The sequence below is a fragment of the Mytilus edulis genome, chromosome 13 (assembly GCF_963676685.1).
Source record: "Mytilus edulis chromosome 13, xbMytEdul2.2, whole genome shotgun sequence".
Classification (NCBI taxonomy): Eukaryota; Metazoa; Mollusca; class Bivalvia; order Mytilida; family Mytilidae; genus Mytilus; species Mytilus edulis.
In genome coordinates, this window is record NC_092356.1 from 47835319 (window position 1) to 47858178 (window position 22860).

At 30.9% G+C, this 22860-nt stretch overlaps 2 protein-coding genes across 5 annotated transcripts; one reads left to right on the forward strand and one right to left on the reverse strand.

The window, feature by feature from the left end:
• The first annotated feature begins 85 nt into the window (after positions 1–85).
• On the forward strand, positions 86–15688 carry LOC139502095 (cdc42 homolog). 4 transcript variants are annotated; one of them, XM_071291453.1, is made up of 5 exons: positions 86–306; positions 3722–3837; positions 4708–4890; positions 10693–10890; positions 11808–15688. In XM_071291453.1, exons 1-5 carry the CDS (start codon positions 300–302, stop codon positions 11895–11897), a joined length of 594 nt encoding a protein of 197 aa, XP_071147554.1. In that variant the 5' UTR covers positions 86–299; the 3' UTR covers positions 11898–15688. The 4 variants fall into 4 exon arrangements, with proteins under 4 accessions (XP_071147554.1, XP_071147556.1, XP_071147557.1 ...); XM_071291455.1 differs by having other exon boundaries at positions 209–359; XM_071291456.1 differs by lacking the exon at positions 86–306 and adding an exon at positions 340–397.
• On the reverse strand, positions 14753–18063 carry LOC139502096 (LITAF domain-containing protein-like). Its single transcript, XM_071291458.1, has 3 exons — positions 17871–18063; positions 17169–17352; positions 14753–16708 (listed from the first exon to the last, which is right to left on the reverse strand). Exons 1-3 carry the CDS (start codon positions 17938–17940, stop codon positions 16594–16596), a joined length of 369 nt encoding a protein of 122 aa, XP_071147559.1. The 5' UTR covers positions 17941–18063; the 3' UTR covers positions 14753–16593.
• Positions 18064–22860: the final 4797 nt, after the last annotated feature.

Here is a 22860-nt window from a genome sequence, read left to right on the forward strand (position 1 = left end):
CCTATTCATTCAACAATTGACTTAAAAAGATAATAAAACGGTTTAATCACTGACTGTATAGATCGATCTATACTGAAAAAAATAGTCTATATCAAAACTCTTATTCTATTTTCTCGTTTTATCCAAGAATAGAACCATAAAAATAGGCCAGAAATTTGATTCGTCGTTATATTTGGATTTAAACTTGGGACATATATCAGCTGAATTTGTGTATTGCCGATCATTTGAATGTTGACAGGTGCTACGTTACTAGTGTATTTATTGGAGCTATTTTAAGAAGAAAATCACGTCATAGACGCATGCGCTGTAAGTTTTTCCGGTTAAAATTGGATTAACTGAACACCCCGGAAATTAGTATTGTAGGTATTATTTGAATGATTATCAACAAAAGATCTAAGTATGAAGTTAGATAGTTTTTGAGGCATCAATCCAAAGGACTCTTTTGGGATTTATCTGTCCCATTTAACTCTGAGATTCTTTATCCAATGAATTCTTGCTCGGAGTCTGTCAAAAATAATGGCGGCATGGCTTCCGGTGCCTGTAAATGTTAATGTTCTCCTCTTTAATCCTCGTAATTCTAACTTATAACGTTTCATTTGAAAGAAGTTTTTCCCTTGAACAGTTATCAAAGTAAACTGTGCATTTTATTTGGTAAATAAATGAATGAAAACACAGACTTTTTCAAACCAAAAAGGGGGCTTGGGAGTGCCTTGTTTATCATGTATCTCTGTACAGGCATTACAGTGTACTGTGTCTCTATAATAAATAAAAAAAAAGCCTGTTAAAGTTCATCCTATTTGCTGTTTTAAATTGTGTACACTTAAAACTTAACGTAACTGAACATCTTGTTTTGTAAACAATAAAAAAAAAATTTTAAAAATCAATCATCAGGGTTCAGGGGTGTGAAAATACTATCAGACTCCTACATTTGAACAACTGGACAAGTAATTATGTTTGTCTGGGTTGCCCGTCGACAAGTAAAAAAATATACATTTGTACAAGACAAAGTTCAAATCCAACAAAAATAGTCAAAACGTATACAAATGGTATAAAGATGTTTAATTTATGTTAAAGAAACCAATGATCAGCAAGTAAAAATATATATTTTAGTCAAAACATCAATGTTCATGATGATAGCTATTAAATAACATCGGAAATAGGTTGATTCCGAAAATGAATAAAAATAAGTACATTTGTATGAGAACCAGAGTCGCATATAACATTGTTTTGGCTTTGTCTATTGACCAGGGACAGTCAATTACGTTTTATATCCGGTATCAGGTCCGTTTACGCCTAATACACTTTCCCACCCTACACGTTCGCACCCAAGGTCTGTTGGCTCCCTACACGTTCACACAAAATTTAAAATCAAATTCCAGTTTAATAATTAGAAAATTATGATTGTTAATTGTTTTAAATTGCTGTGATATAAATACTGCATGTATTTAGCTTGGTATGAGTAAAACATTGAAGATTTTAAATGAAAACCACAAAAGATAAGTGTTTTTAACTCAACTGCTTGGCTCATTGATCTGAAAGTTCCAACAATAATTTAAAACAATAAATTATAGCATTTTACTAACCAAAACATGATTAAGATTCATTCAACACAAAAGTTGATAGAATCTCACTTTATTTAGAAACAATAATTTTTTTTTCAACAATTCACTATCCAAAACATGATTAAGATTTATTCAACATGGAAAAAAACCATTGTCTCACTTTATTTTGAGACAATGACAACTTATATACAGTACTTATAGGAATGCACTTGCCAAAACTTGATTACAAAGTTATTACATTTGTACATACATGTACAAAACTAATAAAAATCAGGCGAGAACTGACCCGGATTCGTTTTATCTATCATTCACCCGATGTGTCATTTCTTTAGATTTTGAATGTAGATTCAGATTGATAAATACTTAATAAAACATAAGGCAAGCAAGACAAAAAGAACGACGAGTCAAGTAGAAAACATGAGATGCAAACAAAGAACAAGGGTTTAAAAAATAAATATGGCAGCGAGAATTTCAGACATGGTGAATATCAGATTGTCCCCTGGAAGGAAATTCAGAAAATAAATTATTTTTCTGTCTTATTTATCATGTTTATAGATCAAAAGTAGTCAACCTTATTTGTCTAAGTTTTAAATATAAGGGACACTTTAATTGCCCATCAACTACATGTACATTTATATGTCATATGAAAAAAAAGTGTGTCAGTTGAGAGAAACAATGAGTTAATTTTTAATTATTTTGTTTTCATTTCTTCACTCACCATTGCTCACTGTCCTCCAAATTAAGTATATGCTGGTTACAATTGTAGCTTGATTTTGCTGTACAAATTTAATCAGGCTAAACAAAAAAAAGTGTGAAACATGCACAAGAACAAAAATTATAAATTAAAAACTAATTTTAAAAGTACAAAATGTATGTAACCAGGGTGAAATTATATATAATTATATATACCAGCTAGTTGGACAAACACAAAAAACTTATTTTAATCAATTTTGAAGATGCTTTAAGCCTTTTAAAGCGAAATAAATAATGTGGTATGAGCATGATAACAGATAAGCATATTACGATCTCAAAAGGTTGCCAAATGTGACTTTTTAGAAGTTTTGCTGATTGTGTGCCAAGTTCTGTGGATAGGTGTAAAAAACAACATTTTGATATTGGATAGAATTTACTTAATTTTAAAATGGATGTTTGATTTTTGATATTCATATACATTGTATACTGTCGATGATCAGATAAAGGTAAAGTGGGGAAAAACAACGACAAATGATTAAAAATGGAAAATTAAAAGTTCAGTTACAATGACTGAATGTACATATAATACATGAGAACCCAAGTTATGTGTCATAACTTTAGTCAACATACACAAGTCTTGGTTCAATCATTTTCAGATTCATACACCAAAATATAAAATACTTACTAACTGTCATTCATTTAAAAAAAAAACCTACAGTGTAAGTAAGAAGATGTGGAATGAGTGCCAATGAGACAACTGTCAATCCAAGTCACATTGACACAATGCATACATGTAGTAAAAGTTACAAATTATCATGATTATAGGTCAAAGTAGGTACATGTATGCTTTGGTTATTTATAGATTGTTGCTTATTGTCAGAAATAACATGAATAAGAGGACATAAAAAAGTCATAAATGTATGAAAATGATTCTAAGGAAGAAATGTGGTAAAAGTCATATAAACCAAGTGTGGTAAAACATTGCATATTTTAATTGTTTATACACATGTTACAGCCATGACAGCATGTGCAATAGGGAAGTAAATTCCAGGGTAACTAAAGCTAAATTTGACAATTACTACAACTCAACAAATGCTTCTATTTAATTATTATGATTATTTAAGAATTAACAAACATTGGAAGGTAAAACTATAAAAAGACAACAACATCCTGGATTACTACAAGGAAATGCTTTTTTCTGGTCTACATGTTTCAACACTTACAATGTATGGTGGTGTCTTCAGATACAATTTAACATGGATTGGGTTTTAAACCTAGTCATTCTTTAAGACTTGTCTACAGTACATGTTTAGCCACTTATGGTACAATGTAGCTTCTTCAAATACATGGGTAGGATTTAAAACCTAGTCATTCCTTTAAGCATACATTTAATGATTAAAATCTATATACCAAAAAAATATAGAAGACTTTGCTCTAGTTAATATTGTTTATTATTCTTTTTTCAGATATTTCCACCATGCAGACAATCAAGTGTGTGGTTGTGGGAGACGGTGCTGTAGGAAAGACATGTTTATTAATATCTTATACAACTAATAAATTCCCTTCAGAATATGTACCAACAGTAAGTTTATACATTCAAAACATTTTATTTCACATTTGCAGAGCAAAATGGTATTACTTAACCTTTTAATTTGTGGTGAGAGTCCCAAATTTGCTTTGTGTACAACTAGTTAAATTTTGTGTACAATGCCAATGGGACAAAAATGCTGACAATGCAAGAAAGTCAACATGATGTTGTGAATATTGTGAATCAAAATTCTATAAAACTATAACACATTTACATGATTTATAAACATTGATAAAAGTAAAAATCAATTTAGTGTCTCTTTCAATTTTATACAATACACAGATTTTTCTGCAGCTAAAACTAATGATTTATAATTTGGCATACTGTAAAAAAAATTCAATTGATTGTTATTTTGGGTGTAATTCTGCTGAGAATGACCAATATATGTCGAGTGGTCTAGCGCGCCAGATACAGCGCAGGCGATTTGGTGTCACGTTATCTCAGTAGCATGAGTTCAAATCCTGGCGAGGGAAGAACAAAACATTTGTAAAAGCAAATTTACAGATCTAACATTGTTGGGTTGATTTTTAGACAAGTTATATATATAAATATATATATATAAATTAAAAGATACAGAGTGTAAATCTTAAACAGTTTGTGGATAAATATATATATTATTAAAACTATTTTTTTGCAATATTTCTGTGTACATGTACATGTATGAACATATACATGTAGATCAATAGAGAGAGATCTAGAGAGAGAAAACAATTTCTTATACTCTTGTCAACATAGATTTATATTATGTTTGACAATCACATGCTTTAGTCATTGCAAACTCACCCATCATTCATTATTATTACTCTAAAGTTCCTTCTGAAACCAATGAAACTTGTTTTGCTAACCCACTTGTATTTTTTGCAGGTATTTGATAATTATGCAGTAACTGTTATGATAGGTGGAGAACCCTATACCTTAGGTTTATTTGATACAGCCGGACAAGAAGATTACGACAGATTACGTCCATTGAGTTATCCACAAACAGATGTCTTCCTTGTTTGTTTCTCTGTAGTCTCACCAGCATCATTTGAAAATGTGAAAGAAAAGGTAATATATAGAAACATATATAGTAGTTATCAAAAGTACCAGGATTATAATTCAGTACGCCAGGCACGCTTGTAGTCTCACCAGCATCATTTGAAAATGTGAAAGAAAAGGTAATATATAGACACATATAGTAGTTATCAAAGGTACATTTGTACCAGGATTATAATTCAGTACGCCAGGCACGCTTGTAGTCTCACCAGCATCATTTGAAAATGTGAAAGAAAAGGTAATATATAGACACATATAGTAGTTATCAAAGATACCAGGATTATAATTCAATACACCAGACACGCTTGTAGTCTACATAAGACTCATCAGTTACGGTCAGATAAAAAAGTTGTAAAGCCAAACAAGTACAAAGTTGAAGAGCATTGAGGACCCGCAATTTCAAAAAGTTGTGCCAAATACAGCCAAGGTAATCCATTCCTGGGATAAGAAAATCCTTAGTTTTTCGAAATAAATAAATTTTGTCAACAGGAAATATATATACACATGAAACACTGTCAACATGGCCAGCAAAATACTGATATGGGGAAGGTACAATGATTTGACATAAAACAGAAGTGGAGGGACTTGTTAATGATTGAATATCTATGAAGAATCTCCAAATGGTGGATTTTAAATTTGCATTTATTGTCAAAAAGAAATGTACTTTAAATTAATTGTGTTACAAATTGCTACATTAACTGTATCAATTATTATTTCTTATGAAGGAATGATAATTCAAATGGATATCTACAAATATATTTAGTCTAGTTTGTAAAATTTTAACAAATAATAGTACATGTTCTTCTCTTTGTTTTTTTTTCATTTAATGAAGTATTTGATACAAACACTATTTCTACTATTCAAAACTGATTTTAAAAATGTTTTACACCAAATAACATTTTTTTTCATGCATGTGTGCATGAATTGAAAAATATTACTTTTTAAAACCCCTATAATTCATTAGAATAAGTACAGTGATAAAAGAGACATACTGTATGTTTAGAAAGGAATGCATTCACATTTAATTTCCCTGTTTGCCTCAAATACATCCAAATCCGGCTTTTTCCATGGGTATAATGTTTTTGACCCGTCAGTACGTCCGTCAGTCCTGTTTCTTGTCATCGCAACTCCTCTCAAACCACACAACAGAATTTCACGAAACCTTTTCAGATAATAAGGACATACTATGTAGTTGTGCATATCGACGGGAAATTGCGATTCAAATTTTTTTTCTAGGAGTTGCGCCCCTTTGAACTTATTTACTTTAATGTACTACTGCAACAGTTTGTCATCGCAACTCCTCTCAAACCACACAACAGAATTTCACGAAACCTTTTCAGATAATAAGGACATACTATGTTGTTGTGAATATCGATGGGAAATTGCGATTCAATTTTTTTCTAGGAGTTACGCCCCTTTGAACTTATTTCTTTAATGTACTACTGCAACAGTTTGTCATCGCAACTCCTCTCAAACCACACAACAGAATTTCACGAAAGCTTTTCAGATAATAAGGACATACTACGTAGATGTGCATATCAACAGGAAATTACGATTCAATTTTTTTTCTAGGAGTTATGCCCCTTTGAACTTATTTGCTTCAATGTACTTCTGCAACAGTTTGTCATCTCAACTCCTCTGAAAACACACAACAGAATTTCATGAAATTTTGTAGATAATAAGGACATACTATGTAGATGTGTATATTGACAGGAAATTATTATTCAGTATTTTTTCTTATACTTATTTAATTTCTCCTATGACAATGCGGGGACGTGGGGTATGTGAGCGTGCTCACTAAGGTTCTTTAATTTCAATTGAAATTATGCATTTTTCCCCAACAAAAAAATGAATTCTAGTTTGGAAAAAAGACAACAATATCACTGGGTACTGTGTCTATCTACTTTGATATGAAATCTTAACAGGTAATCAGTATAATTTAAACAAATTCCTTCAGTATCAAATTAGCTATAATTATTGGCTTTAATACAGTATTATTTTTAGCTCACCTGGCCCAAAGGGCCAAGTGAGCTTTTCTCATCACTTGGCGTCCGTCGTCCGTCGTCGTTAACTTTTACAAAAATCTTCTCCTCTGCAACTACTGGGCCAAATCAAACCAAACTTGGCCACAATCATCATTGGGGTATCTAGTTTAAAAAATGTGTGGCGTGACCCGGTCAACCAACCAAGATGGCCGCCACGGCTAAAAATAGAACATAGGGGTAAAATGCAGTTTTTGGCTTATAACTCAAAAACCAAAGCATTTAGAGCAAATCTGACATGGGGTAAAAATGTTTGTCAGGTCAAGATCTATCTGCCCTGAAATTTTCAGATGAATCGGTCAATCGGTTGTTGGGTTGCTGCCCCTGAGTTGGTAATTTTGAAGAAATTTTGCTGTTTTTGGTTATTATCTTGAATATTATTATAGTTAGAGATAAACTGTAAACAGCAATAATGTTCATCAAAGTAAGATCTACAAATAAGTCAACATGACCAAAATGGTCAGTTGACCCGTTTAGGAGTTATTGCCCTTTATAGTCCATTTTTAACCATTTTTCGTTAATTAAAGTAATCTTTTACAAAAATCTTCTCCTCTGAAACTACTTGGCCAAATTAATCCAAACTTGGCCACAATCATCTTTGGGGTATCTAGTTTAAAAAATGTGTGGCGTGACCTGGTCAACCAACCAAGATGGCCGCCACGGCTAAAAATAGAACAAAGGGGTAAAATGCAGTTTTTGGCTTATAACTCAAAAACCAAAGCATTTTGAGGAAATCTGACATGGGATAAAAATGTTTATCAGGTCAAGATCTATCTGCCCTAAAATTTTCAGATGAATCGGTCAATCAGTTGTTGGGTTGCTGCCCCTGAATTGGTAATTTTGAGGAAATTTTGCTGTTTTTGGTTATTATCTTGAATATTATTATAGATAGAGATAAACTGTAAACAGCAATAATGTTCAGCAAAGTAAGATCTACAAATAAGTCAACATGACCAAAATGGTCAGTTGACCCGTTTAGGAGTTATTGCCCTTTATAGTCAATTTTTAACCATTTTTCGTAAATTAAAGTAATCTTTTACAAAAATCTTCTCCTCTGAAACTTCTTGGCCAAATTAATCCAAACTTGGCCACAATCATCTTTGGGGTATCTAGTTTAAAAAATGTGTGGCGTGACCTGGTCAACCAACCAAGATGGCCGCCACCGCTAAAAATAGAACATAGGGGTAAAATGCAGTTTTTGGCTTATAACACTAAAACCAAAGCATTTTGAGGAAATCTGACAGGGGATAAAAATGTTTATCAGGTCAAGAACTATCTGCCCTGAAATTTTCAGATGAATCGGTCAATCGGTTGTTGGGTTGCTGCCCCTGAATTGGTAATTTTGAAGAAATTTTGCTGTTTTTATACGACCGCAAATTTTGAAAAAATTTTCGTCGTATATTGCTATCACGTTGGCGTCGGCGTCGTCGTCGTAGTCGTCGTCGTCCGGCGTCCGAATACTTTTAGTTTTCGCACTCTAACTTTAGTAAAAGTGAATGGAAATCTATGAAATTTTAACACAAGGTTTATGACCACAAAAGGAAGGTTGGTATTGATTTTGGGAGTTTTGGTCCCAACATTTTAGGAATTAGGGGCCAAAAAGGGCCCAAACAAGCATTTTCGTGGTTTTCGCACTATAACTTTAGTTTAAGTTAATAGAAATCTATGAAATTTTGACACAAGGTTTATGACCACAAAAGAACGGTTGGGATTGATTTTGGGAGTTTTGGTCTCAACAGTTTAGGAATTAGGGGCCAAAAAAGGGCCCAAATAAGCATTATTCTTGGTTTTCGCACAATAACATTAGTTTAAGTAAATAGAAATCAATGAAATTTAAACACAATGTTAATGACTACAAAAGGAAGGTTGGTATTGATTTTGGGAGTTTAGGTCCCAACAGTTTAGGATTTAGGGGCCAAAAAGGGACCCAAATAAGCATTTTTCTTGGTTTTCGCACCATAACGTTAGTATAAGTAAATAGAAATCTATGAAATTTAAACACAAGGTTTATGACCATAAAAGAAAGGTTGGGTTTGATTTTGGGAGTTTTGGTCCCAACATAATAAGGGGCCCAAAGGGTCCAAAATTAAACTTTTGTTTGATTTCATCAAAATTGAATAATTGGGGTTCTTTGATATGCTGAATCTAACTGTCATGACTGTGTATGTAGATTCTTAACTTTTGGTCCCGTTTTCAAATTGGTCTACATTAAGGTCCAAAGGGTCCAAAATTAAACTTAGTTTGATTTTGACAAAAAATGAATCAGTTAGGTTCTTTGATATGCTGAATCTAAAAATGTACTTAGATTCTTGATTATTGGCCCAGTTTTCAAACTGGTCCAAATCGGGGTCCAAAATTAAACTTTGTTTGATTTCATCAAAAATTGAATAAATGGGGTTCTTTGATATACCAAATCTAACTGTGTATGTAGATTCTTTATTTTTGGTCCTGTTTTCAAATTGGTCTACACTAAAGTCCAAAGGGTCCAAAATTAAACTTAGTCTGATTTTAACAAAAATTGAAATCTTGAAGTTCTTTGATATGCTGAATTCAAAAATGTACTAAGATTTTTTATTATGGGCCCAGTTTTCAAGTTGGTCCAAATCAGGATCTAAAATTATTATATTAAGTATTGTGCAATAGCAAGTCTTTTCAATTGCACAGTATTGCGCAATGGCAAGAAATATCTAATTGCACAATATTGTGAAATATCAAAAAAAAATTAATTAGAGTTATCTTTCTTTGTCCAGAATAGTAAGCAAGAAATATCTAATTGCAAAATATTGTGCAATAGCAAGATTTTTTTTTAATTGGAGTTATCTTTCTTTGTCCAGAATCAACTTAAATCTTTGTTATATACAATATACAATGTATATTCACTTTTTACTACCAACTGATAAATTAAAATAATCTTTACCATTCAGTGATAACAAGCAGTTTTTTTACATCTTAATATTTTATGATGTATTTAAATGAGTAGTTATTGTTGCAAATTCCATTAGAAATTTTAATTGAGATTAGTTTTGGAATAAGGGAAAGGGGGATGTGATTAAAAAAATTGGGTTCAATTTTTCTCATTTGAAATTTCATAAATAAAAAAGAAAATTTCTTCAAACATTTTTTTGAGAGGATTAATATTCAACAGCATAGTGAATTGCTCTAAGAGAAACAAAAATTTTAAGTTCATTAGAACACATTCATTCTGTGTCAGAAACCTATGCTCTGTCAACTATTTAATCACAATCCAAATTTAGAGCTGAATCCAGCTTGAATGTTGTGTCCATACTTGCCCTAACCGTTCAGGGTTCAACCTCTGCGGTCGTATAAAGCTACGCCCTGCGGAGCATCTGGTTGGTTATTATCTTGAATATTATTATAGTTAGAGATAAACTGTAAACAGCAATAATGTTCAGCAAAGTAAGATCTACAAATAAGTCAACATGACCTAAATGGTCAATTGACCCCTTAAGGAGTTATTGCCCTTTATAGTCAATTTTTAACAATTTTCATTAATTTGGTAAATTTATGTAAATTTTTACCAAATATAGTTCTCTGTTACTAATGGGCAAAGTTCATGATAGATATAATTGTAAGAAGCAAAATCGTTCAGTAAAGTAAGAACTTCAAACACATCACCATCACCAAAATACAATTTTGTCATGAATCCATTTGTGTCCTTTGTTTAATATGCACATAGACCAAGGTGAGCGACACAGGCTCTTTAGAGCCTCTAGTTTATTAATGTTTATTTATTGATTCTTTTGTATTGTAGTGGGTACCAGAAATTACTCATCATTGTCAAAAGACACCATTTTTACTAGTTGGCACACAAGTAGATTTGAGAGATGATGCAACCACAATAGAGAAATTAGCCAAAAACAAACAAAAACCAATCACAAGTGAACAAGGAGAGAAACTTGCAAGAGAACTAAGGGCGGTCAAATATGTAGAATGCTCAGCATTGACACAGGTTAGTAGGTGTTCAAATAAACACATTTATTATAAGTCTGTTATTGATTGTGTGCTTTTGCAATAATTTTTTATACCCACACTGTAGCAGATTTTATTCATGTCCATCTGTACATCAGAATGTCCCAAAATTGGTTTCTGTTCTCTGATTTTATGCTGGTCAATATCCAATCCGTATTATCTATACCAAAGTATAAAATTAATATGTTGATGTTTTGTATGAAATATTCTATGGGCTTCTGTCTGCATTAATAATGCTTTTTATAAAGCTTTGGGAAGACTTTCTTCTAAAGGTTTTAGACATTGGCTAAGTTGTTTAATTGGTAATATTTGTTTTAAAGAAGCAAGGAAGAAAGTAACTTTCTGCCCATTTTGAATAGGTAGTGGGTTGTTATGCCCCACCTACGATAGTAGAGGGGCATTATGTTTTCAGGTCTGTGCGTCCGTTCGTTCGTTCGTCCGTTCGTTCGTTCGTCCGTCTGTCCCGCTTCAGGTTAAAGTTTTTGGTCGAGGTAGTTTTTGATGAAGTTGAAGTCCAATCGACTTCAAACTTGGTACACATGTTCCCTATGATATGATCTTTCTAATTTTAATGCCAAATTAGAGATTTTTCCCCAATTTCACGGTCCACTGAACATAGAAAATGATAGTGCGAGTGGGGCATTCGTGTACTGAGGACACATTCTTGTTCATCTCTGTCCCTCATATAAAACATTGTGTAACACTTTTCTAAGAATTTACAATTAAAAACTGTCTATGATTTGGTATCAAACTGGAATTTATCCCTCATTGTTCACAAAATACTTACAACATGTTTTTTCTTCTACTGATCCATGTATAGAATCAACCTCCATTTGAGCTTGCAATTCTGTTTGATGCATTTTAATATTTTCATAATTTCCTTATATGTATTTACAGAAAGGATTAAAGAATGTATTCGATGAAGCCATTCTAGCGGCCTTAGAACCTCCAGAACCACCAAAGAAGAAGAAATGTGTTTTATTGTAAAACTTTGCCAATTCTAGAACATTTTTGTAACAAGTTTTTACTATACAAAACAGTGCTCTTCAAAAGCCATCACACATGGCTTTGTAACATACATGTATTGACTTATTTATTTGAAGTAAAATTGTTAAATTTTACCATGTTTACCATAACAGATGAAAACTGTAGTTGTAAGAAAGCCAACATTTAGTATGATTTTATTAATGTTACTCTGCTGTTTTGAAGCCGAATATTTTGTGTGTAGATTTCATTTATTTAAAAGGATTGCATTTTATGATGGTTTTTTTTAGCACTCGAACTGATCATTGATTAAATAAATTTGTCAAAGTATAAATAATATAAAATCATTTAATTTCTATCTTATTAATAATATTAAACACATCATAGAATCTCTAAGTTGATTTCAAAATGATTAGACTAAGTATTATGTTCCTTCAAATTAGGAAACTTTTGGTGCCTTTCATCTTGAAGTTTCCACTAGCTACAGATGTTGCTTTTGCTCTTCAAGAACCAGGGTCAGTTACAAAGCAATTTAGTTGTTACAACTAGCTAATAGAAAATGCCCTTGGCCCATGTATTTAAACAAGAACTGAAGAGTAAGTTAATCAAGTTACAAAGATTTGATAATATTTATTTCTGTAAATAATATAAATATATAATTCTAGAAACCTGTTACTCTGAGAAGTATTTCATGAAATGTATTATAACTGTTACAAAATTGTCATTTCATCTGAACACATAGTGTTTCCTTCTCTTTTATGAATTGTAGACTAAATTATAATTTTATTTGGCTTTTCTGTTGTAAACTTAGTAAAAGTTGCAGAGAATGCATTTTTATAGCAGAAATCATAAATCTGTGGATGATTTATAACTTTATATCAATGGTTTAAAACAAAAAAGCAACCAATTTCGACCACCTTGCCTAATTAGCTTTTAGAGTCTATGGCCATGCCTTAAATTTGTTTATTCAATTCACCTCATCACTTCATCTCTTTTATGGGTAATCACATTTAAAGCCAATCATATTCTTTTTATAAGCCAAAAAATCTTTTAAGAAAATGCAAACAAAAACAACAAAAAAACAAAATAAATATTATAGATTTTTGGATGGCTGAAATTTTTTAAAGATTTTGTTGAGAAAAGCAAGTTTAATTTTTTTTTGGACTGTCGTTTTAAATTATTAAATAATGAGGTCACGCTGACTCTTAAATGAACATGCATATTCTAGACATTCAGGTCTACGGATAAATGTATCCATTATTTTGCGTTTGGATGTTTTCTCTATGTTGTGAATGTGATGCTTTGTGATGTCAAATTGTACATATATAGTCACTGTATATAGCTGTTTTTTCTCTGGTCATTTATTTGTTCATAAAATGCATTTATATGAAGCTTATCATGTAGTATTAGATTTGTTTTATAAAAAAAGTATAAATAATCTGGTAATTAAACGATTATTAGATGGCTTTAGACCAATCGAATTAAGATAAAATCTCCACCCTCACACTTTTTTATGCTTGGTGGCTGCATATGAGCATAAAAATAAGTGGGAGCAGGGAATTAGTTTTAATTAGATTGACTTAAGACTGCCTCTTGATCATAATAATGGATCATATAAGGGATTTTTTATTGTATTAATCTTATTAGCAAAGTGAGAGAGAGACTTGCCTTATATATTTCTTTGTAATAGAACTATGTTTAATATCAGCCTATTGCATTCAGTAATTAAAGTTCCATAAAAGTAGCGCTATACTTTTTTTAAATCAATGTGCCAAGTATTTGTTGTGTATTTTACCATGCATGTTGGTAAATCTATAACCAAAATATATATCAATATATAAATAAGGTACAATCAACCCTTGATTTCTGTTCATAACTCACACGAGATTTGATTTCTGTTCATAACTCACATGAAACTTGTACTTACCCTGAGAAACATGAAAGGTGTTGCACACAGAGCAGATTCGGTCTACCTTCTGGAAGACCAGAGACTGTCCCTGGTTTATGTGGGATTCTTTAGCTTTCTATGTAGTGTTATGTCAACTTTGTTTGTGTTGTAAAAAATCCAACCATCAATGAAAATGTTTTTTACTTGAGAATAAATCTTCATGGGTTTGAAGATAGTCTGTGCATAATGTTTTAGTGAGAGTTTAATTGTGTGTTGTGTTTCTTTTTTTTCTGTGGTTTATATCAGAGTTGTGAATTAAGAAGTGAATGCACTTGTCAAACATCATGTGAAGTGCTGTTAGCTTGGTCAAACATGTGATTAAAGATTTTGAAGAATTAAATGCTACATGTTTCAATATTTATTTAAAAATTGTGGCAATTATTTATGTAAGACTTTAAGAGTTGATTGTATCTTTTATGATTCATGTATTTTACCAATAAAACCAATCTTGATATTTTAAAAGGAACACTATAAGTAATTGCAGTTATTCAAGTAAAAGTATATATTAAATAAAGGAACATTAAATTTCATCTAAAGTTTAAAATAAAAAAGTCTTAATATATTGTGTTGTCAAATAACTCTCTCAAATTTTGTTTTATGTCATCCTCGGCCTTTGGTTAAATATATTCGATCTTTTTTTCATACCAGTGAGTTTGGTTTAATATATATAAAGTTACAGTAATGTTTTGAATATTTTCATTGTATACATAGCATGAATAGAAAATTATAAAATGACAAGCTTAAAACATAGCATGAATAGAGATTATAAAATGACAAGCTTAAAATGTCTAGAAATACTTGAAAAAATAATGACACATATTTAGCAGAAATATATTTTTATATTTGGTAAGAATATAGAAATGTAACATCAAGCTGTAAATAAAATTATTAGTCGTGGAGTTTTTTGCTGTAGGATTTTACATTTTAAAGGAGCTTTTTGTATTTTGCCAAGTATATCATGTAAAACAAGATTATTAAAACTGGGATAGGTTAACCAATAAATGTGATTTATATTACAAGCATTTCGAATGTATTGTTCACTGTTCTTTTATTAATACAATGAAAGAAACAAACCTCATTTCATACTTGAAATAAGTAAAATACCTCAAATTCATTTAAAAAAAAAAAAAAAATTGTAGATCAGTTACTGACACATTGAAATGTTAATAAGGGAGACAACTTGGCTTTGGAGTCCTGCATGAAATTTTTTTTTCTCTTACGAATGTCAATGAAATGTTTTAAAAAAATTTAGAAATATTGCTCAAGTCAGCCATTGAGTATATTTACATAAAATATGTCAATTAATACAGTAATTCTTTCAGTGGGCTGAGAAAAGAACAGTGACCCGAGCTGAACAATAATTTAATAGATAAAATAAATTCTATTTTTAAACATATTGTATTAATACCAAAATTTTATATGGAAATGTCCATGAATTAAACATGTTTTATTTTTTTTAAACTATAAATCATAATAGCATCTATGCATCTATGCAAGGTCAAAAACTTGAACATTATTTGGGGCCAAATTTTTGTCATTTTAACAATATACTCTCCAGGGAAAGCTCTACTTCTGCTCAAATAAAATGTAAACTGTGTTGGATTTTTTTTAAGAAATAAGAAGAGATAGTGTTATGGTAAACACAATAAATTACCTAATAGTATTTTTAGATGCTTCTTAGTGAAATATAGTTTGCTCTTGGTCATAATGCTGTATAAATTATCTGATATTATTTTGTAGGAAAGCTCTTGTAACATATTTCTCCTTTTAACTGCAATTATCTTCATTTATTCTTGTATAATCTTCATTCAGATGACTTATTTGAAATAAATAATTTATACACAAAGGTTTTATTTGTTTTATTAGTTTATTTATGTCCAAATATCATATAATATATATTGTAATTGTATTGTTCATTTCACATTTTTATACCCCTACCCCTTATAACCATAGTAGAAGGGATATTTTGTATGTTCTCCAGTCTTGTATTGGGTTGTAGTAGTTTTGGTTTAAGGTAGTTTATGGTCACATCAAATTACAACCTTCAACACATATTCATTATCACCTTGATTATCTGATATAATCCAATGATGTACAAAGAAAAAGTTCTGAAGTTGTTTTCAATTTTATTTGTTCCATAAATCTATACATGTACATTATCGAAATTGAACAATTTCTTGGTTATAAAGTCCAGATTGCTATCTATTATATATCTGTATGGTAAAAGTAAACATACTCCATCCAGTCTAGGTACTACAGCATGCACTATTCTATATTTATTCAATTGCACAGTTATAGATGTACCAAATGGAGTCAATGGCATACATGAACATGATGAAATTAACAGATTAACACAGTACTTGAAACAGCACAAGAATATAAGTCAATGACTACATGTATGTACATATACGGTTGTTAAGTCCACTTTCCTTAGTGACCATGAAGTTTTAATAAATGGAGCAGCATACTGCAAAACTGATGGACATGAAAGACATTCAAATTTAGACCAATACATTATTCGTATCATCTGTTTTTGAATAGGATTAATTTTCTGGAAAAATACAAGTCTCTTGAGTTTTCATTATGAGTACATTTGAAAAAGAAATGTTTCTCATCTCCTCTATCACAGTAGTATGCCAGATATTTACATAACCTGGATCCCTCTAGACAGATCTTATACTCAGTTGATTCAGTATCACTGTATTTGGAGCATTTGCTGTATTAAATTTATTGTGTAAATCCAATAATGTTCTATTCTCCGATTCTAGAATACTGTCCAACGACTCTCCTACATTTAGGACATGAATGTATGACATCCTTAGCTCCTTTCATACAGAATGGAATCAAACAACAACCAAATCCTAAGCTGAAATTACAAATTAAAAATAGAAAATAATAATTGAGACAAATTTGACTGTAAAATTTTTTTGACTTAAAGGGGGAATGGATAGTGTTTACAAAACACAGAATAATTATTGTATGAACAAATTACGAAAAATGATTAATAACCTTTATGGTACCAATTTTCCTGCACCAGATGCGCATTTTGACAATACACGTCTCTTCAGTGATGCTCGGGGCCAAAATATTTAAAATCCAAAGCTTATATAAAAGATGAAGAGCTATGATTAAAAAAAACCATGAGAGAAGGATTATCTATTGAAATATATAGATAAAAAAAGATTTTACGGAATATTTTTACAAAGGTAGATTTGAAAATGATTTATAGCCTTGTATCAAAAATAGAGAGCTTTATTATAAATTTTGATATGCATTACAATATGTTTACAATATGTATAAAGAATTTTCTAAATTTATTAACCTACCCAATAAAACACATGACTGCCGCAACTAACCAAGTAGCTGTGCCATTTTTATACCGGGTAGATGTTACTATATCAGCCCCACAATGTTGGCAGACAACTCGGACCGGTTCCTCATAAAACATTTGTTGCAAAATAACAACCTGGTTTCCATTGGGAGGTATTTGATTGAATGTTTCTGAATAAGCTGGAAATAAATAAAAATACAAATGAAGACAATTGTATATGAAATATAGCATTATAATTTGAAGAATTCTACAGCTTGTCAGTCATGATTTATCCAGATTTTGGATTATTTATCAATAAAATCTTTGACTTTGGTTTATAGAAACCATAAAAAAATTCATCCTCATCTAAATTCTGGCAACTTTCCGGGAGATACACAAAACGATGTCTATCTCAATAGATATCTCAATATTATACCGTAACTTAGAATATATGTCATATATCTGGTATAGGAAGCACTGTAAAAATGCAAATGAAATAACATATTCGAATATGTTGATTTTGAGCGGCGGATTTTCTACATTAATTTTAATTAAACATGTCAAAAAAGTGCGAGATTATGTATGTCTTCGATATACATGTATAAGCTATTATTTGACCAAATTTATCTATTTTTTTAAAATGATGTTAATCTTCCGATTATTATCATTATCATTTCAAAGAAATAACAAACAAACAAGCAATTAAACAAATACTTACGTGGAGGCTGTTCGCCGTTTATTTCCTGCTCTTTTGCTCTTTTTCTAAGGTTCTGTGAATCTGTAGACATTTTGATGGCGCGTTTTTTGCTGATATGAAAAATAAAGCATATGTGTTGTTTTATATACGAAAAAAGATTGCTTAATACCCCAATCACGAGACTGTGATATTGTATACCTTTTTTATCATATGACATAGAAATACCTGGGTTTATATATAGCATTTAAATCCTCGTACCTGTGAATCATACATGCCAATATATAGGTTTAAAATCTTGTGACGTTATAATATAAGGATATATAGCATGATTGCCAATGAGACAATTTACTATCCAACATTATCCAAGTAAATCAGATTCTTCAACTATATGTTACCGATTGGTCTCAACAATGAGCAAAACCCATACCGTACAGTCAGTTGTAGAAATAATGTAATGCATGATTGTGTACGTTAATAATCAGGGTCCAGTCATTTTTTATTCTTTATAAATACTGTGAATTCGTTTATTTTCGTGGGAACCAATTTTCGTGGATTAAGGAAAACTTTCAAGTCCGTAGATATTTTATCAATCCTATTTAGTAAATATGTCATTAGTTGAACATTAAATTTCGCGGTTCACTTGTACCCACGAAATCCACGAAAATTGGTATCGAACGAATAATAATAAATCCACAGTAAAAGACAGTGAGTTCAAAAATATCACAACATTTATCTAGATATATACCAACACACTTATCAAATACAATATGCCGCGGCAGCAAACCTTCTTTTTTGGGTGAAGACAAGGGTTGACTGGAGGTAAATAAATATGGCAATTTTTATACTTCTCTATTACTCATCATAAGAAGGAAATTAACATTATAAAAAATCTTTACCTTTTTATGAAGTAGTCACTGAACCATGAAAATGAGTTCAAGGACAATGGACATCTGGCTGACGGAAACTTCGTAACATAAAGTGTAACGGTTTATTTCTTCCTCTTTGATATTTTATCCTGAGGATAATTTGTCCCGGTAATTTTTTTCCAGGCATGGTATTTCACAGGTTGATTTTTTCCAGAGGAGTGAAAATTTATCTGTGTTATGCGGATAGTATGTACCGGTATATATTTGCCGTACTATATTTCACAGAACCGTGTGAAATAGAGTCCCATTAACTACTATGTACGTTACTCACAATCAATATATACCTGACTATAATTATAAAATGTTTCACAAAGGTAGACCAAATTTGCATAATTTATCAAAGGGAGGTAATTATGAGCAATTTATGTTTTAAAGATATCAATATAATATATTTCTGAATCTATTTTATAGTGAAATGTTTCCTTGAATCTTATTTTTTATATATTCATTTATATAAAAAGATGACTTACAACTTGATTTAATAAGACAGATAATAGTTCACAGGTAAAAACTATCCAACTGTTAAACATGCTTTTGTTCCAATATATTGTTATGCTATGATTTATCTGATATCCATATAATCAACAACTACATCTCTGTCCCCAGACAAAACTATTTATATAGTTAAAAATATCATCATAATCAAATTCTTCTATTACTGTTAACAGTAGGAATGCAACTATATTTCTACCTTACTTTTAAATTTATATTTGTACTGAGATCTGAAAACAACTCACTTATACATGTATTTCACTAACCTTATTTAATCATGATATTATTTTCACAATTACGATCTTTGAAATTACTTCTGGTTTTCTTCCCTATGTTTTATGATAATTTTCTTTTTAAAAGGATGATATTGACTTGAATATTTCAGGAAATTTTTTCAAGGATAATTTGTGAAATTATTTCCCATTATAATACTTTTTTTTTTTTTAACAATTTAGCTTTAATTCAAATACACTATTATTATTTCATAGTATTTTTAAAGGATAAGTTTTTTCTAATAATTGTTCAATAAGTTAACTACCCAAATAGAATTTCACGGCAAAGGAAAAAATATCCCAGGGAAATATTTTCCTCTGGATAAAAAAATAACAACAACTACTGTGTCATTTTTTCCTCCGGATCAAATTTCACCCGGATATAATTTTGCTTTACAAAAGCATTTATATACAAAGTGTGAAGCATCCAGTTTTTCCACCTTCCACTTTTTTAAATATAAAGCTTTTAAGAAGTCAGCTAACCATGTCGCCGCTGCCGGATCACTATCCCTATACATGTCGAGCTTTCTGCGATAGAAGATGTATGCTCGATAAAATGAAGAAGAAAAAGAGAAGGAAACATATTTTCAAGTGCAACATATCCATGATAAATAACATTTAAAAAATATATACACATTTATTTCATTACAATCAGCAAATCAGGCCATAACACTATTGAAAATAATATGTGTCTAGTTAGAATTAACATGATAATGATTAACGTGTATTCCCTACATTGTCACATTCAGTTATTTTTATCGCTATTTCTAAATTGTGCATATCTTTCAGCTTTATTTTAATGGCTGGCAGTGAGAGATTCTTATTAAGGCATCTAGAGATATAATATTTATTAGACTCTTTTCTGTTTTGCATAATCAATAAGATTTATTTTAACTAGATAGTGATTTGTTGTCATGATGCAATTATTTATCCTGTATTGCAATCTCTGCAGTCTACTTTTTAGTAAAAAAAAAAAAAATGTTTAGAACTTTTGATTCTTTTTCAACACTAGACATTCACGTGACATAAAGGTCAGTAACAACCCTATATTTGAAGTACATTTATAGTGCAAATTTACTGAAGTCAAAGATATACAAAGAAAATTGATTAAAACCACCTGCCTCAGAGATACACAAAACTGGATCAACCATATATTTTAACTTTCAAGTTCAAAATGTGGAGTACACTAGGTCAATATTTACTGAAAACCTGATATACATTAGTTTTTATACGACGTCGTCGTCGTAGTCGTCAGCGTCTTCCGAAGACGGATGGTTTGCGGATAATAACTTTAGTATAAGTAAATAGAAATCAATAAAATTTTACCACAATGTTTATCACCACAAAAGGAAAGCTTGGGATTAATTTTGGGGGTTATGGTCCCTAAGGTTTAGGAATTATGGACCCAAAGGGGCCCAAAACAAGCATTTATCTAGTGTCAGTACAAAAAGTTGTGTATAAGTATTTCAATTGTTCTGAAATTGTACCATAATGTTTAATACCACAAGTAGAAGGTTAGGATATATTTTGTGGGTTATGGGGCAAACAGTCAACGATTAAAAGGGCCAAAAAGGGGGCCAAAAACAAGCATTTTTGTAGTTTCAAGACAAAAAATTGGAGTTATCTTTCTTTGTCCAGAATGGTTGTTGAATCACCTAAAATCAATGCTTTATGAAATTGGAGTTATCTTTCTTTGTCCAGAATAGTAGTTGAATCAACTTTAATCAATGCTATATACAATATACAATGCAATATTCACTTTACTACCAACTGATAAATTAAAGTAGTCTTTACCATTCAGTGATTACAAGCACTATGATTACCATTCTAGGGTTATGTCCCTTTACAAATGAAAAAATTGAAGATTTTTTTAGTTTCTGTTCATTTAACTTAAGTTTGTCTCAACTAAATTTAATGAAATGTGTATATAATGCTTATTACCTCTAAACTCAGTTTAAGTTAAATTTTTGGCAGCTTCACTTTTACAGTTCTTGAGTTATGTCCCTTTATAACGTTATATGCTAGCGGGGGCATCATCTGTGTCCCTTTGGACACATTCCCCATTTATTTTTTTAGAAGTTACTGTATTAATTAATATTGATTTTAACCATGACAGTATGACATTTTATATTTTAATATTTCATAATGTATTTAAATGAGTAGTTATTGTTGCAAACTCCATTAGAAATTTGAATTGAGATCATTTTTGGAATAAGGGAAAGGGGGAGGTGAAAAAAAATTGGGTAGGAAAAAAAATTGGGTAGGGGGGTTCATTTTTTTCTCATTTCAGATTGCAGAAATTAAAAAAAGAATTTCTTCAAATTATTTTTGTTGAGAGGATTAATATTCAACAGCATAGTGAATTGCTCAAAGGCAAACAAAAATATAAAAAAAATAAGTTCATTAGATCACATATTCATTCTGTGTCAGAAACCTATGTCAACTTTTTAATCACAATCCAAATTCAGAGCTGTATCCAGCTTGAATGTTGTGTCCATATTAGCCCCAACCGTTTAGGGTTCGACCTCTGCGGTCGTATAAAGCTGCGCCCCGCGGAGCATCTGGTTTTGACTGTAATAAAGATTATATCATATCTTTTTTTGTCCATGTTTATATAATACTATTAATATAAATTTTGCCTCAGGGATATACACGTAACTATATGGAGTCGACTGACAATGTTGATCCCTTTTGCGCTTCACAGTTTACCACCAAAAAAAAATATCCATGAAAGTTCCTTAATTGGCCTTTTACAACAAACATTTATAGTTATGGCCTGTAACAATTCCTTTTTTCAGCGCCATTACCTTGCTTTTCTTCACTTTAACTCACTTCTGCAGAACCGATACGTTCGTTTTCGTCTTTAATATGAAGATTCATTTCCTAATGTACGTTACTTAAGTAAATAAAAATAAATTGATATTGCATGCACAAGAAGTACCCCTGACTTATGCGCCAATCTAAATGTATGACAAGGGGCTCCGTGGTAGTTCCAACCTAATGAAAAACATAGACGAAATAATAACTCTTTGCAGTCGTCTGTTATCAAAAAGTTGATATGCATTTGAAAATACAATAAGTATTGTTCTTTTTTTTTGTATAGCTAGTAGTTTTCGTGCCATTTGTTAAAAAGCTACTCATAATAGATGCTCTCTAAAGTTATCGTTAACTTAATGTTCACTCACACCTCTTTTTATTCATAATTGAGAACACCGTTTCGAGCTTATTCTGTGTTATCTGTAATTTACAAATATTGTGGGAAACTTAAATCTGAGATGAGACGTAAGTAACAACTGCTGCTAGGTTCTCTAATTAACTCTA

Coding starts and splice junctions, on each gene's coding strand:
- LOC139502096 (XM_071291458.1), bottom strand. CDS start 17,940: ATGTCTACAGATTCACAGAACCTTAGAAAAAGAGCAAAAGAGCAGGAA. Junction 17,353..17,870: donor AAACGGCGAACAGCCTCCAC/GTAAGTATTTGT, acceptor ATTTATTTCCAG/CTTATTCAGAAACATTCAAT. Junction 16,709..17,168: donor GCAGTCATGTGTTTTATTGG/GTAGGTTAATAA, acceptor TTGTAATTTCAG/CTTAGGATTTGGTTGTTGTT.
- LOC139502095 (XM_071291453.1), top strand. Junction 3,838..4,707: donor CTTCAGAATATGTACCAACA/GTAAGTTTATAC, acceptor TATTTTTTGCAG/GTATTTGATAATTATGCAGT. Junction 4,891..10,692: donor TTGAAAATGTGAAAGAAAAG/GTAATATATAGA, acceptor TTTGTATTGTAG/TGGGTACCAGAAATTACTCA.